The 17,601-nt window shown below is 40.4% G+C and overlaps 1 protein-coding gene across 1 annotated transcript; it reads left to right on the top strand.

Moving 5' to 3' along the window:
* Window positions 1–3,604: 3,604 nt before the first annotated feature.
* Window positions 3,605–7,202, top strand: RnrL (Ribonucleoside diphosphate reductase large subunit). Its single transcript, XM_065228135.1, has 5 exons — window positions 3,605–3,792; window positions 3,863–3,951; window positions 4,053–4,230; window positions 4,591–6,209; window positions 6,275–7,202. Exons 1-5 carry the CDS (start codon window positions 3,753–3,755, stop codon window positions 6,878–6,880), a joined length of 2,532 nt encoding a protein of 843 aa, XP_065084207.1. The 5' UTR covers window positions 3,605–3,752; the 3' UTR covers window positions 6,881–7,202.
* The last annotated feature ends 10,399 nt before the right edge of the window (window positions 7,203–17,601 follow it).

The raw sequence follows: 17,601 nt of genomic DNA, 5'->3' as shown, positions 1-17,601 counted from the left end.
TGGATCATTCATATGATTTCCCTGTATAGCAAAATTTCAATTAAGGAAGAAACCATAACGAATGCCGTTTTCCAAAATAGTCTGTTTTCCTAAAAAAAAGTTCCTGTCAAAACCCTAAATGAGAAAAAAAATCAGGAGTGTTGCTCTTCAAAATAAATTTATATTTTTTTTCCTCCATAGTGTCCCGAAAGAATAAAGGTTTCACAAATTCGTAGGTCTTACAAGTCTTAGACCATTGTTTGGGAATATTGCAACCTCCGTCAACATGCTTATTTCTATTATTTAGGGGCCGTCCATTAATTACGTAAGACTATTTCAGTATTTTTCAACCCTCCTGATTTTTTCCTAACAAATCCGAGAAATAACAAAACAAATCCTAAAAATAAGAAAATCCTAGACTTCCCTCCCCCTATAAACCCTTACATAATAAGTGAAAGACCTCTGACATGAATCAGTTTGTTTTGAAACTGAACTTAACGCATGCCATTACATTCTCAGATAATCTTATAGTTAAATTTAAATCTACGAGATTACAATACCTCCCACCTTTTAGAAAATAAACACGAGTTTAGTATATGTATTAGTATCCTTGCACCATAACCAATACATAAGCTCAAATCGCTAAAACATACTAATATATACAAAGGGTGAATCCAATCTGATTTGCACCACAATGACGATTCTACTTTATCCTATGTTTTTCAGCAGATCATGGAAGCTAAATACACGCCGGAGGATTTGGAGAAGACTGTGGTAATGATGCGTGCGGGGAAATCTTACCGAGAAGCATCCAGGGATTTTGCCGTTCCATTCACCACCATAAGAGATGCCGTATTGAATCGCTACTCTCTTATTTTATTCGTATTGTAAATGTTTTTTTATTAATATCTTTTAATGAAGAGCGTCTAGAACCAGCCGAAAAGGAAAACAACGCAGCTCCCCTACAGGATATCACCAACACGCATATACAAATTACAGATAGCAGACAGAAATGGGCAAGAGAGCATTCCCAGCAGTAGCCACCAGCGAGGAATGGCCGGAAATATACATGCAAGTAGAGCGGGAGAAAATTGATAAAGAGAACGCAAAGAAACAAAGGATTGAAGCAAACCCCACACGCATCAATATATTGACGCGAAGGGGAATTATTGACTATAATATTGATGATGTGAATTCAGAAATATTGTCAATCTCGATATATTGACGTCAATATAGCATGTATTGACAATACGATTATTGTCAATAAAAGCAATCGTGTAGGGTTCACTTGAGAAACGACAAAAGAAAAAGGTTGAGCGAGAGAGGAAGAGGAGGAAGATGAGGAAATAAAGTTGGAAGCAAGAAAGCATTATAACTTGAAAAGGCAATGGCAACAATGGAGAAGAAGCAGAATAAAAGCTGCGGAAAAGAAGCAATGAAAGATCTGCATTTTTATGATTATTACTCTCTTGACGTTTTAAATTAAATTAGGTTATAGTCATTAACTTATCAATTTTATTTTTCATGTACAAAACGAAAAACTAATCCTTGATGTCAGTTCATTGTCTTTTTTTGTTGGTTTATAGATGGTTGTAATTTTTTTTTCTCACTTATCCGCCATTATAGGGCTACCATCTTAGGAACCGCTTATTCTATCGCTTGATGCCAGCGTTTCCATTATCGGTGTATTAAAGATGTTTCGGCAGTCTTCTTTTTAGTTTGCTATTATTATTTTTTATATCTTTATTAAGGATACTTTCAGCCCTGGGCTGGTTCGTCTCCTTTGCTATTATTTAGTCGACAACATTGTCCAAGCTATATCGCCCATTTTAGTCCCGGTTAATAATGTTTTGTAGCGTTGAGCTGGAGTACCCCCATAGAGGTAACTCTAAGACTAGAAGCACAAACGAAGTGACAGACGACTTACTGGCGAAGAAATCCATTAAAATAATGTGGTTTACTGTAATAGAATTTTCTTGGAAGCTTGTGCCATCATCCACCAGATGGGTTAGTTTTTTTGTTTTGATTTGAACAAAGTTGATTTTGTGTACAATGATTCTTTGACAGTGTGCAAAGAGTGCGTACAATTTTGTCATTTTTTTATGCATTTCAGTTTTGAGTAGAGTGAAAGAGATAGAACCAAAATATTCTAGTACATTTGGTGAAAATGCTAGTTCAATCCAATAGTAGTGTTGCCATGTGGTACAATCCAGTAGTAGTGGTGTTGCCATGTGGTACACTGAAAAATTGCAATAGCAGGTTAGTCACCAAAGTTTTTGAGCCGCTCCGTCTGTCACTTCGTTTGTGCTAGAAGGTCCCGAAATAACGTGCTCAACTTTTTGGCTCAGCTCTGGTACTCTCTTCGGTCCCAAGCTAATCGATTCACCCCTCGAAGCATAGGAAAAACCAATAACCCCTCATTTTATCTGTCAAACCACAAACGAAGTGACAGACGGAGCGGCTCAAAAACTTTGGTGACTAACCTGCTATTGCAATTTTTCAGTGTACCACATGGCAACACCACTACCACAGACAAACAGACATAACACTCGCAAGTTGTTCATCGAACAAGCATTTAACGGTCAATTTGAAAGTATCGTAGTTGGTAGTACCGCCACTTGTGGCGCGCATAGTCAATTCCCTTGCGTTTGACGTTTACACACTACCGCCATCTGTTCAGCGTACTACCCACCACAGTGTACTCAACAGATGGCGGTAATGTTTTAGTGATGATGTTTTACAGTGAGAAATATTCAATGTGTTATGTCTGCTTGTCTGTGCCACTACTACTGGATTGTACCACATGGCAACACTACTATTGGATTGAACTAGCATTTTCACCAAATGTACTAGAATATTTTGGTTCTATCTCTTTCACTCTACTCAAAACTGAAATGCATAAAAAAATGACAAAATTGTACTCACTCTTTGCACACTGTCAAAGAATCATTGTACACAAAATCAACTTTGTTCAAATCAAAACAAAAAAACTAACCCATCTGGTGGATGATGGCACAAGCTTCCAAGAAAATTCTATTACAGTAAACCACATTATTTTAATGGATTTCTTCGCCAGTAAGTCGTCTGTCACTTCGTTTGTGGTCAAACTTTCATAGTGAATCAAAACAAACATTGCGTAGTACTAGAATTTCGACTAGAATAGGGTACGTTAATCGTTTGCTTGGGACCAATAGGCTACTAAAGTGGTGAGCCAATTTAAAATCGTTAGTTTCGTATTGATTGTTGGTACCCCCTAGTTCCAAAGACAGCTCGGTTAGTCCTCTTTGAACCGAACAGACTACCGACCGTTCAGCAGATAAAAACTCGATTGAAATCAAACCGAGGTCGGTATTATTTTCTAAGTGTGATTGCACCTCACCGTGCAAAATTTCATCATCATCATCATCATCAAGAACCTCGTCAAGAACCCAATTCAAAATTTGAATTTTTCCAAACATTTCAACTTTGTGTGAAGCGTTCTCATGTAAAACGCACGATCTAAACGCACCACTCTGTTCCGTTTTGCACCATTCCCTCTGTCAGTGGGACGACGCTTCGTGTGTCAACAGACAAAAATTGCGGGAAAGCTTGCATCGCTGTTTCTATTCTTATTTGTACGTCCAGGAGTGTGGACCTGCTTGTCACTTTGATCGTGAACATCTATTGAAATTCACTTTAAATTGAGCATTTCTTCCATTGAACCTTCCATTCTTGTTCTTAACTAGTGTTTCCCGTTATCTTTGGCACAGGAGAGCATTCGTTAGGTGTGGAAAATGGTGCTAAAATCGAACAAGATGTACGTCTTCAAGCGAGGTAAGTGAAGCAATAAACTTCCGGATGTAGCAGCTGAAACATTGCTAATTTGTGGTCTTTTCATCGTTAGACGGTCGCAAGGAAGAAGTACACCTGGACAAGATTACATCCCGAATTCAAAAATTGTGCTATGGATTGAACATGGACTTTGTCGATCCGGTATGTTAATTTTTTACGTCTTCTTGATCTAATGACAATAGCTTTGTGGGATGTATTTAGAACTCGATGTCTCTTAACGGAAATGTAATTTTCAACTATAGGTTGCCATCACCTTGAAAGTAATCAATGGCCTTTACTCGGGTGTGACGACTCAGGAGTTGGACAATCTAGCTGCGGAAACCTCAGCTACGTTGACAACGGAACACGCCGATTATGCCATCCTGGCCGCCCGGTTGGCCGTGTCCAATTTGCACAAGGAAACGAAGAAACATTTTTCCGGTAAGTGCAATAATTGATTGAAATCATTCGAATATCTATTCAGATTGAGAGTGATCCAGTTGGAAGTACCCACAATGGTATGTTGCATGCAATGTTTTGTACAAGGAACATGTGTCGCTGCCGTTCAGGAAACTTCATGTTATGACTGCCGTTAACTGTTTATTCAGTGAAATATGGTAATAAGTAGATAAGGGTCAGTAACGTGCATCGGTTCATGTTTTGAAATTTGTTTAGCAGCTGCTAACGGATACATGAGATCTGATAATATATTATATTGCAAATGACTGTATGAAAAATCGCAGAAAGTTTCAAGTGTTGTTTTACTCGGTCCCACTAATGATAATATTTGTCCTTTCCCAGATGTGATGCACGATCTGTACATGATGGAGAATGAGCACCTGAAGAAGCGTACGCCGATGATCTCGGACTATCACTACAAGATTATCCAGGACAATGCGGATCGTTTAAACTCGACCATCATCTACGATCGGGATTTTGGCTACAACTATTTCGGATTCAAGACCCTGGAACGATCCTACCTGCTGAAGATCAAGGGAAAGATCGTGGAACGCCCACAGCACATGCTGATGCGAGTGGCTATCGGAATCCACGGTGAGGACATCGACTCTGCCATTGAGACGTACAATTTGCTCTCGGAAAGGTACTTCACGCACGCTTCGCCAACGATGTTTGCCGCGGCTACCTGTAGACCGCAATTGTCGTCGTGCTTTCTGTTGACTATGAGCGACGATAGTATTGAAGGAATCTACGAAACATTGAAACAGTGTGCCTTAATTTCCAAGTCGGCCGGAGGTATCGGCTTAAACGTGCATTGCATTCGGTCAAAGGGAACGTACATTGCCGGCACGAACGGAATTTCCAACGGTTTGATCCCGATGCTGAGGGTGTACAACAATACTGCAAAGTACGTAGATCAGGGAGGCAACAAGCGTCCAGGCGCTTTTGCTATTTACTTGGAACCGTGGCACGGTGATGTTTTCGAGTTCTTGGACCTTAAGAAGAACACCGGTGCTGAAGACGTCCGAGCAAGGGACATGTTTTACGCGCTGTGGATTCCGGATCTGTTTATGAAGCGAGTTGAGGCTAACGAAGACTGGTGTTTAATGTGTCCCCATGAATGTCCCGGGTTGTCGGATACATGGGGCGAAGAATTTGAAAAGCTGTACACTTCATATGAAAAGGAAGGTAGATTTATTCGCAAATTGAAGGCTCAAGATTTGTGGTTTGCCATTATTGAGTCGCAAGTCGAAACCGGTGTTCCGTACATGCTCTACAAAGATGCTTGTAACAGGAAGAGCAACCAGCAGAACATCGGAACGATCAAGTGTTCAAATTTGTGCACTGAAATAGTTGAATACTCTTCCAAGGATGAAATTGCTGTTTGTAATCTTGCTTCCATCGCGTTGAACATGTTCGTGAAACCAGACAAAACATATGACTTCCAGAAATTGAAAGAAGTATCCAAAATCGCAGCCAAAAATCTCAACAAAATAATTGACATCAATTACTACCCGGTGCCAGAAGCTAAGCGCTCAAATATGCGTCATCGACCAATTGGAATCGGTGTCCAGGGAATGGCAGATGCATTTATTCTGATGCGCTATCCTTACGACAGCGACAAAGCCCAGAAGTTGAATCAGCAAATTTTTGAAACCATTTACTACGGTGCCTTGGAAGCAAGCTGCGAATTGGCAGAAAAGGAAGGAGTATACGAAACGTATCCGGGATGTCCGGTGAGCAAGGGAATCCTCCAGTACGACATGTGGAACAAAGAACCGACCGATTTGTGGGACTGGGCTGCCTTGAAGGAGAAGATTGCCAAACATGGAGTCCGAAATTCACTGCTCCTAGCGCCAATGCCAACAGCTTCTACTGCTCAAATTCTCGGAAACAACGAATCCTTTGAACCGTACACTTCCAATGTTTACAATCGGCGAGTGCTATCCGGTGAATTCCAGGTAAGTTGCAACACTCCACATGGTTTAGATGTAGAGATCTAACAATATGTATCCCTCCCCTTTAGATCGTTAACCATCATTTGCTCAAGGATCTTACCGAGCTGGAGTTGTGGGATGACGATATGAAGAACACGATCATCGCGTCGAACGGATCAATTCAGAATATCGAACAAATCCCGCAAGAAATCCGCGATCTTTACAAGACTGTCTGGGAGATTTCCGTCAAGAACTGTATCAAGATGGCTGCTGATCGTGGCGCGTTCATTGATCAGTCGCAGTCGTTTAACATTCACGTTGCCGAGCCAAACTATGGTAAACTGACGTCGATTCACTTCTACGGTTGGAAGATGGGTCTGAAAACGGGCATGTACTATCTGCGTACGAAACCAGCAGTTAATGCCATTCAGTTCACCGTTGACAAGACCAGACTGAATCAATCGAACCGAATGAACAGTAGCTCGGTCGGAGGATCCCCGTCGAAGATGAATGGCAGCACCAGCACTCCGAGTAAGATGAGCGGTGCTGTGGCCAAGGGAAGTGTGTCACCAGATTTGGCGGCGGACAACGCCCAGCAACAGGCGAATGGTTCCGAAGCGGAGCGCAACAGAAGGATGGCCGAGATGGTTTGTTCGCTGGAGAATAAGGAAGATTGTATGATGTGCGGATCGTAACATGTGAAAGGTTGTAGCAAAAATAGGGAGGCGCAACTTGCTTAATGTATGATAGACCTTAGTTAAGTGCACCTGATTTAATTTTCATTCACTAGACGTTTAATTTCGAGGATTTTAACTGCCAGTTCATCATCATCCTTTTGTACCTATTTTCATGTATTTGTGTTTTTGTGTTTTTGTGTCAAGAGACGAACCAGCAAAAGGCTGAAAGTCTATAATAATGCAAAAGAAGAAAAATAAGAAGAAGAATGTATTTGTGTTAAGATTGGTGAAATGGAGCAGCAAAATATACCAAATTCCAATAAAAGGACTAGGCTCATTTGAAAACATTAAATAGTGTTCGAAAATATGATACTTTGATTTGAAAAATAAAAAAAAAAGACTTATAGATATCAACGAACGTTTCGATTTTTATTGCAGTTGTAGAATCTTTTTAAGCCTCTTCTAGCAAAAAATGACATAGCTCCCACTGCGTCAGTTCGTACCCGATTTTTAAGAAACAGTTTTCAATCGATACAGGAATAATTAAAGGAAATTAATTATTCATAGTATAAACCAAGGCGAGTACATATAGGTGTTCTAATGTGTCAAATTTATGATTCAGCCATGTTCGATTTTTGTATGGATGAGCGACCGAGTTTGCTTACAATTTGCCCTAAAACCGGTACTATTGGATTGTACCACATGGCAACACTACTACTAGATTGAACTAGCATTTTCACCAAATGTACTAGAATGTTTTGGTTCTATCTCTTTCACTCTACTCAAAACTGAAATGCATAAAAAAAAATGAAAAAATGATACGCACTCTTTGCACACTGTCAAAGAATCATTGTACACAAAATCAACTTTGTTCAAATCAAAACAAAAAAACTAATCCATCTGGTGGATGATGGCACAAGCTTCCAAGAAAATTCTATTACAGTGTACCACATTATTTAAATGGATTTCTTCGCCAGTTAGTCGTCTGTCACTTCGTTTGTGGTGATAGTCCGTATGTAAACGGAATCTCATTGGTTAGAGAATTTTGATAGGTTAGCAGGTATAAATATGAGGTACCTAAGCTCGTTGAAGACGATAGTTTATTCCAAACGTTTATTCGCGTTGTCAGTAGTGTCGGTCGCATCGTGTGATGGGAAGACAGCGCTCCCGGAGCAGGCTCCGTGAGAAAGCGGAGAAGAACAGTGGTGAGTGTAGCACGAGTGTACCTATTTCAAATAGGTACGCTACTCTTCCCACCGATGTTGGGGATACTACCTCTGCCACGGTGAAGCGATCCAAGAAGAGGAAGAAAAACCAAGGCCAGTCCGGTGGTGCGAGTGGACGTGAAGACGTCACAGCAACGAACACCAGCGACATCGGTGATTTCGGTAACACCATCGACAACGAAAATTCTACCGGCCCGAGTGGGGCAAAAGTGAAGCTACCTCCATTGGTAGTGAAAAATGCTCATCTAAATGAGCTCATAGCGGATCTAACGACGCTGGGCGTTAAAGCCGAATACAAGTTGGGCAGAGTCGGCACCAAGGTGGTGCTCCCCACCAAAGCGGAGTATGACTTGGACATCGCCCACCTGAGGACTTCCAAGGCGGAATTCTTCATCCACGACATTCTCGGTGAGAAACCATTCAAGGTCGTCATCAGGGGTATAACTGATGTAAGAACTTAGCACTCACCTACTACCTACTCGGAGATCAAACATACAGCACCCGGTCGACTCAGGCGACAAGAGCAAGCTCCGGAACACCCAGGGTCGGCTAGCTACTGGGTAATCAGAGGGTTTCGCCATACAAAAACGAAGAACTTTCACTTTTCTTTAAACGCATTTATTTGCCACTTTCTGTATTATGTGCGTGTTGTTCTGTGTTCATTTTTTTTTTTTTTTTTTTTTTTTTTTTTTTTTTTTTTAACTCTTTATTTGTTCCAAATTCAAAATAAATTACATTTCATTTTAACCTAGGTGCTCCAGTTACTGCAGTAACGTACCAGCCTTAATTGTTATGATATATATCTAAGTGTTTTTACATTTTTCATGTCTTGGCAATTCAGTATTTTAAACAGGTTTTTTAACCTGCATGTCAGTATAACAATTGATATCTTAAAACTAAAAACTAAAACTAAATCTTATCTAAGTATAAAGGGAATTAATCGTTGCAATTGAGGATTGCAACGATTTTTGCCTGAAATTATTAATTATTTTGTTGGACATTTGTGCTAAAGTCTCAACATTCGAAATTCTATGTACTTCGGTAGTACTGTACCAGGGAGGCAACTTCAAAATCATTTTCAGAATTTTGTTCTGAATCCTTTGAAGTGCTTTTTTCCTGGTAGTGCAACAACTAGACCATATTGGCACAGCGTAAAGCATGGCCGGTCTAAAAACTTGTTTAAATATTAGAAGTTTATTCGTCAGGCAAAGTTTGGATTTCCTGTTTATAAGAGGATACAAACATTTTATATATTTGTTACATTTGGCTTGAATGCCCTCAATGTGATCTTTAAAAGTTAATTTTTGGTCAAGTATTAATCCAAGATATTTCACTTGGTTTGACCAGGAAATTGGAACTCCGTTCATAGTGACTACATATGTGACTACTACTAGGTTTCAAAAACGAAGCTCTAGGCTTATGTGGAAATATTATAAGTTGAGTTTTGGAAGCGTTGGGAGAAATCTTCCATTTTTGTAAATAAGAAGAGAAAATATCTAAACTTTTCTGCAGTCTGCTGCAAATAACACGAAGACTTCTTCCTTTAGCGGAAATGCCTGTGTCATCAGCGAACAAAGATTTGTGGCAACCCTGAGGCAAATCAGGGAGGTCCGAAGTGAAAATGTTATACAATATAGGCCCAAGAATGCTACCCTGAGGAACTCCTGCCCTAACAGGTAGTCGATTAGATTTGGAATTTTGATAATTTACTTGAAGAGTTCTGTCAGTTAAATAATTTTGAACTAATTTCATAATATAAAGTGGAAAATTAAACTTTTTCAATTTAGCAATCAAACCTTTATGCCAAACACTGTCGAATGCTTTTTCTATGTCTAGAAGAGCAACTCCAGTTGAGTGGCCTTCAGATTTGTTTGAACGAATTAAATTGTTAACTCTTAAGAGTTGATGAGTAGTTGAATGCCCATGGCGAAATCCAAACTGCTCATCTGCAAAAATTGAGTTCGTATTGATGTGAAGCAATTCAAAGCTATTCAAAATTATCTTTTCAAAAAGTTTACTTATTGAAGAAAGCAAACTTATTGGACGGTAGCTAGAAGCTTCAGCTGGATTTTTATCCGGCTTCAAAATTGGAACAACTTTTGCATTTTTCCATTTATCAGGAAAGTATGCCAAATGGAAACATCTGTTAAATAATTTTACCAAGAAAGACAAGGTACTCTCTGGGAGTTTTTTGATGAGGATATAGAAAATTCCATCATCACCTGGAGCTTTCATATTTTGAAACTTTTTAGTTATAGACCTTACTTCGTCCAAATCAGTCCCCCAGGAATCATCAAAAATATTTTCCCGAGAGCAAATATTCAGATATTCCCGAGCAACCTGATTCTCAATAGGACTAGTAAGACCCAAACTGAAATTATGGGAACTCTCAAATTGCTTAGCAAGTTTCTGAGCTTTTTCCAAATTTGTGATCAAAATTTTACCACCTTCTTTAAGCGCTGGAATTGGCTTTTGAGGTTTTTTCAAAATTTTTGTGAGTTTCCAAAAGGGTTTGGAACTCGGGTCTAATTTAGAAATATTATTTTCAAAAGTTTTGTTCCTCAGGGCAGAGAATCGCTTTTTAATTTGTTTTTGCAAATCCCGCCAGATAACTTTCATGGCAGGATCGCGTGTTCTTTGATATTGTCTCCTACGGACATTTTTAAGACGGATCAAGAGCTGAAGATCATCGTCTATTATAATTGAATCGAATTTAACCTCGCATTTTGGTACTGAGGCAGCTCTTGCTTCAACTATAGAAGTAGTCAGAGATTCAAGAGCATAATTAATTTCATCTTTGGTTTGCAAAGGAATGTTTGGATCGAAGTTATGTTCCATAAATGTTCGATACTGCTCCCAATCAGCTCTATGGTAATTGAAAGTAGAGCTGTTGGGATTAGAAATTATTTCTTGGGATATTTCAAAAGTTACTGGAAGGTGATCAGAACCGAAGTCAGCATGGGTAACCAATTGGCTACAAAGTTGACATGAATCAGTTAAGACCAAATCAATAGTGGAGGGATTTCTTGCAGAAGAAAAGCATGTTGGGCTGTTTGGATATTGAATAGTGTAATAACCTGCAGAACAATCATCAAACAGAATATTACCATTGGAATTGCTTTGAGCATTATTCCATGAGCGGTGTTTTGCATTAAAATCACCAATAATGAAGAATTTAGACCTATGACGGGTAAGTTTCTGGAGGTCACCCTTGAGAAAATTCTTTTGCTGGCCTACGCATTGGAATGGCAAATAGGCAGCTATAAACGTAAGTTGTCCAAATTTTGTTTCAACAGAAACTCCCAAAGTTTCAAAAACTTTGGTTTCAAATGAAGAAAGAATTTTATGTTTGATTCGTCTATGAATAATGATGGCAACGCCACCACAGGGTCCATCAAGACGATCATTTCTATAAATCAAGTAATTTGCGTCCTTCTTAACCTTATGGTCAGGTTTAAGGAACGTTTCAGTTATAACGGCAATATGCACGTTATGAACTCTCAAAAAATTAAATAGCTCGTCTTCATTATCTTTAAGAGATCGAGCATTCCAATTTACAATATTTAATGCTTTAAAATCCATTACTGAATTTTAAAGTCATGACAATATTATTTGCAAATTTTACTCCAGTTTGAATAGCATCAAACATGGAGTTAGATTTAAGCATATCAGAAATCATGTCAATTAATGAATTCTGTAAAAATTCCATTTTGGGGGCAGTAATGCTTCCTAAGTCAAAATTGTCAAAATTTCCGTTAGAACGTTGGTTAGTATTTTGATTTCTACCCGCTGCAATAGCAGCATAGGTAGCTCCATTAACTCGCTGAACATTGTTAGCAGCGAGGGGAGTAGGTACAGATGAAACATTTGAAGCAGGGGATATATTTGTACCTACGGGTACGAATGTAGAATTTGTTCCTCGCTGACCGTTGTTAACAGCAGAGGAATTTGTACCTGTTCGGAAACGTGGAGCGTTTCCTACCTGACGGTTAGAACGAGATTGTAGGATCGCTTTGCGAGTCTTACATTCCCAAAAATTGGATTTGTGGTTTTCACCACAATTTGAACATTTAAATTTCTTAGGATCTTCCTTCACAGGACAGTCGTCCTTTGCGTGAGAGGAATCACCACAATTCATGCATTTAGCTGGCATGTAGCAATTTTTAGTTCCGTGACCCCATCCCTGGCACTTACGGCACTGAGTGAGGTTTTGGAAATTTCCTCCAGTCTTCCTGAAGTGTTCCCACTTCACTCGGACATGGAGCATAAGGCTAGCTTTTTCTAAGGCCTTAAGGTTGTTTAGTTCACTAGACTTGAAGTGAACTAAATAAAAATCATTAGAAATCCCGTTGCGCGAATCGCCAGGACGGGATTTCATTTTCATTTTGATTACTTGGAGTGGCACAACTCCAAGTAATTTTGCCAGTTCATCTTTGATCTGATCCAGGGATTCACCACTGGGCAGTCCTTTCATGACAACCTTGAACACACGTTCAGTTTTGGTGTCGTAAGTAAAAAATTTGTGCTTCTTCTCAGTAAGATACTTGAGAAGACATTTAAATCCGTCCAAGGTTTCAGCCAATACACGGCATTCACCCCGACGTCCAATTTGTAGTGAAAACTTAACTTTCACGAAATTCAAAAGTTCCATGCGAAGAGCATGGAAATCGGTAGTGGTTATCACAATAGGGGGAATCTTTTCCTTCTTGGCATTAAGCCGGGAAAGTTTACTAGAATTTTTCTTGGATGATGGATCATTCTCATCATCCGTGAGCAAATCAAATTGATTACTCAAATTAATTTCATCAGAAGGGGGGTCAAGTGTTTGCCCCTTTCTTTTGCGTTTAGGCGCCATGGCGGCAGTAAATTTTTATCCAAATCGACTTCCAAGCAGATTACTATAAGAATCTGAAGGATCGAAGAGGAATTTTCCAAATCGATATCCAAGAAGGATTACCTCGGGTAGGGTCCAAACAAGGATCGAAGAGGAATAAGAGTTGAACAAGGTAGAAAATTTTTACAGGTTGAGCACTGAAAAGTGCGATTATGCGATTATCCAAATCGACTTCCAAGCAGATTACTATAAGAATCTGAAGGATCGAAGAGGAATTTTCCAAATCGATATCCAAGAAGGATTACCTCGGGTAGGGTCCAAACAAGGATCGAAGAGGAATAAGAGGAGTTGAACAAGGTAGAAAATTTTTACAGGTTGAGCACTGAAAAGTGCTGTTTAAATTTGTTGTAGCTTTAGGTAGTAGTAACACTTCCTTCAGCAAAAAGCAAATAGATCCGCACGGCAAGAGAGCACGATGCGGACTGTTCTGTGTTCATAATTTCGTGTAATATGTGTCGTGTAGCCTAATCGCCTTGTTTACTGTACCGGTACATAACGCTGCTGCCGTTGATGGTGAATCGGGATGGCCGACACAGTGACTCCTGTCCTACTGTGCGGCCGGAACTCTCGCCAGATTGGCGAAGCGAGCGGATGACGGGCCAGCGGGCGTTGCTGGACGGTGGGATGGCAGGCGTCGTCCTTCGTTGGCACGATCGGCCGACCGTGGCAAGGCCACCTTGGTCAAGCCATAGAGGTAACTCTAAGACCAGAAGGTCCCGAAGAAACGAGCTCAACTTTTTGGCTCAGCTCTGGTACTATCTTCGGTCCCAAGTTAATCGATGCACCCCTCGAAACATAGGAAAATCCACTAACCCCCCATTTTATCTGCCAAACTTTCATAGCGAATCAAACCAAACATAGTGTAGTACTAGAATTTAGACTAGAATGGGGTACGTTAATCGATTTGCTTGGGACCAATAGGCTACCCAACAAACAATTGAGAGCTCTTATAAAACACCTGAGTTGATCAAACGTTGAATAATAGCTTCCAGAGTTGAACAAGAATGTAGTTGTATTGCCATTTGATTAAAAGTTTTAAAAGCTGTTGGAGCACTCTTAAATGATTGTTTACGTTCGACCAACCACCAACCACAATTTTGTTGCTAAAAATAGCACAAGTGATAGGCACGTTTATATGACCATAAGGCAATGATTATTCGACTGCAAGAGAAGTCACTCAAGATGAGCTTCATATACTTCTCTCATATGATCAAAATATGTATTCAAGAATAGAGCAGAAGCGGCTGGCAATCCGGGATCATGAGTTCGAATCTTGCTTCGAGAAACCCTTGGTGGAGTAGGTGTTATTAATAAATGCAAACATTAATTTAAGACATATAACATATAATCAACGATAACATTTCTAGATAAATTCTCTCAATTAATGATTAGAGAGATTAATTGAAAGAATATCAATCAAAGATTAAACAGATGCTTGTTACTACTTCCTCCATGATCACAGAATGTGAATTATGGCATAATTACATATTTTTTCAATGTGCACAAATAAATTAAATTAATAAAAACTGTACAAGCAATTATTTTGGCGTACCACGACAATTGTTAAACTAATTTTAATCTGTGAATATTGTGAGTACTTACACAACGGTTATTAAGGAGTCATTAAAAAGTGCTATAAACGCTTTTCACCGCTTGCTGTACAATGATTATTTAAGAGTCATAAAAGAGTGCAACAAACGCCTCTCAGGTTTACTCTCTACTAAATTTCAAAGCAGCTGTCAAGAAGTGTCTACAAACGTTGTATAAGAGCTTTCACCAAAATAATAAAGCTTGAGTTTAAATATGTATCTATAAACGTTGTATAATAGTTGCTTCTATCCGGTTGTTAAGGAGTCATTGAAAAGTGCTATAAACGCTTTTCACCGCTTGCTGTACAATGATTATTTAGGACTCATAAAAGAGTGCAACAAACGCCTCTCAGGTTTACTCTCTACTAAATTTAAAAGCAGCTGTCAAGAAGTGTCTACAAACGTTGTATAAGAGCTTTCACCAAAATAATAAAGATTGAGTTTAAATATGTATCTATAAACGTTGTATAAAAGTTGCTTCTACTCCTATACCGCGTATACATATAATGCTGTAGTTGAACAGGTTCTCCAAACCAGTGTAAACAAGAGTTTTACAGAAGTTGTAATAAACAAATTGTACAGTTATTATTCAGCATGCAGTTGAATAAAATCACAATGGAAGCGTTTCTTCAACAAGAAATTGATTTTGGCTAAACGTTTTACTGAATACGTTAGACAACACCTTTGTGTTGCAGTTGTATAGGTTCTCCAAACCAGTGTAAACAAGGGTTTTATAAAAGTTGTGGTGAACACATTGTGCAATTATTATTCAACATGCAGCTGAACAAAATCAAAACGAAAGCGTTTCTTCAACTAGAAATTGTTACTTGGGTAGTCAAGTAGTGAGCCAAATTTGAAATTGTTAGTTTCGTATTGATTGTTGGTCAAGCCGAGAAGGGAAAACTCCTTTACGATTATGGCCTGCGTTTGGCCAGACAATATTGTTTGGTCCTTGACAATTAGGCTCCAATTTCACGAGTCGGCCGTGTGCTGACGGATGACCTTTTTAAGGTCCAATATAAAAAAGAGGTCCTGAACGTTAGCTTGCCCTAGCGCACCTAGCTGCTGCTAGGGGGGGGGGTCCTGATTCACGTTCTAAAACACCAACCACTGCACTTAGCTAATTAAATGCGTCTTAGCACACGGACGCCTGATATTGAAAACGGCCGATTTTGGGCAATGGCCGTTCTTCTCCCCAATTTTCTTTCATCCCGTCATCCTAGTTTTCTATGGTTGTTTGTAGTTCTATTGTGGACATAACGTAACGGCACAACATTTTCACAGCGGTACAGAACCCTATCACTTATGTGGTATACTGCTGTTATTGCACAAGAAACGTGAAGGTTCTGAATATATACCATAAATGACAAAAACCTATGAATTTGTGACCAAACGGTTACAGGGGCCTACCAAACTTCGACCCGAAGTTTATCGAAGCTGAAATCAGGGACCGGTACAAGCTGGCCCTAAGTGCCGTCTATCGGATGACAAGAAGAGACAAGAATGTGAAGGCGTATCCGGATTGCCTGTTCCTGGTACACTTCCAGAAGGGATGGTGACGCTCAACACGCTGAAAGCCATCCGCTCGATCAATTCCATCATCGTCCGCTGGGAGCCACGGTGTCTGAACTTTGGACACGGCACCCGCAACTGCAACATTAAGCCACGCTGCGGTAATTCCGCTCAAGACCACGCCACTTCCGACTGCCCTGCGGATGGAGCCGTGGCGTTAAAATGCGCCAACTGTGGTGGTGCTCACCAAGGATCCAACAAGCAGTGCCCTAAACGCAAGGATTTCAAGCGCATCCGAAATCAGGCATCCACCAACAAGCAACCAGTACAAAGGAAGGATAAGGCCCCGGCTTTCAGGGCGGAGGACTTTCCGCCTCTTCATGGACAAGCGAATCCAAGGGTGCGATCCGCCCCTCCTCAAGAAACGTCTGGATCTTCTGCTGGACAAAGCTCTCCATCCCCGCCTGGATTCTGGAGACAACCAACAGCTCAAACAAATAATACCGATCTGTTGTCAGATAAACTGATGGAAATTTTCTTCAACATGACCGGTGCTCTACGTAAGTGCCGCATTAAACCCGTACAGTGCTCGGTAAGTTCATCATCCAGTATGGTGTCTAAACCGCTAACCATCGCTACCTGGAACGCTTGCTCTGTAAAAGCAAAACAGATTGAGCTTGCCGACTTCCTCCGCAAGCATAGCATCGACGTGGGCCTACTAACCGACACCCATCTAAAGTTCGGCGACAGCTTCTTGTTGCCTGACCACAACATTATCCGGCTTCATCGCACCAGCTCTAGGGGGTGTGGTGTAGCGGTCATCGTCAGAAAGGGAATCAAGTTTTGCACTCTGCCCCATATCCGCACTTCTATCATCGAGGCCATTAGTGTGGAGGTGGAATCACCAACTGGAAACGTCCGGTTTATCGCTGTTTACTGTCCACGCCAGTGTACCGCAAGCAACGGTTAGGAATCCAATTCAAGAAGGACCTGACAGCCATCACCCGTACTAGCTACCGATTCATCGTTAGGGGCGACCTGAACGCCCGCCATGAAGCTTGGCGGAACTACCAGAGGAACCGGAATGGATGTCTATTGTTCGACCACGCACAACATGGACTGTACACTGTGCAATTTCAGGACGAACCAACTTTCATCTCTACGACGGGAAATCCCTCCACCCTGGACTTCTTCCTGTCAAACGCTCGACAAGTTCCTTGTTGCTATTGATTCCCACACCGAATTACTGATTCGGTTGAGAAATTTTCGTAGACGCCAGTTTCAGAAGACTGGAGATCTGGGCAAAATACGTGAAATGGCCGATCTGAACAGACAGATTGCTTCCAGAATGGAGTCACTCCGAAATGAAAGTTTCGGGCGTGTTGTCCAGAATCTGGACGACCGCTCCAGACCATTCTGGAAGGTAGCCAAGGTCCTGAAAACTCATCCCAAACCCGTTCCACCTCTCAGAGTCGAAAATGATGACGATCGGAAAGCAAATGCGATCGGCAAGCATGT

The sequence above is a fragment of the Ochlerotatus camptorhynchus genome, unplaced genomic scaffold (genome assembly GCF_037179485.1).
Source record: "Ochlerotatus camptorhynchus isolate MF236.1 unplaced genomic scaffold, CSIRO-AGI_Acam_v1.1 ptg000284l, whole genome shotgun sequence".
In the NCBI taxonomy this organism is placed as follows: domain Eukaryota; kingdom Metazoa; phylum Arthropoda; class Insecta; order Diptera; family Culicidae; genus Ochlerotatus; species Ochlerotatus camptorhynchus.
Note: the sequence above shows the minus strand (reverse complement) of the source record. Positions and strands in the feature narration are given on the sequence as shown.

Excerpts from the sequence above, each read along its gene's own strand:
- RnrL (XM_065228135.1), top strand. The coding sequence starts at position 3,753 with ATGGTGCTAAAATCGAACAAGATGTACGTCTTCAAGCGAG. Across the intron at positions 3,793-3,862 it reads GATGTACGTCTTCAAGCGAG|ACGGTCGCAAGGAAGAAGTA; the intron begins GTAAGTGAAGCA and ends TTTCATCGTTAG. Across the intron at positions 6,210-6,274 it reads TGCTATCCGGTGAATTCCAG|ATCGTTAACCATCATTTGCT; the intron begins GTAAGTTGCAAC and ends CCTCCCCTTTAG.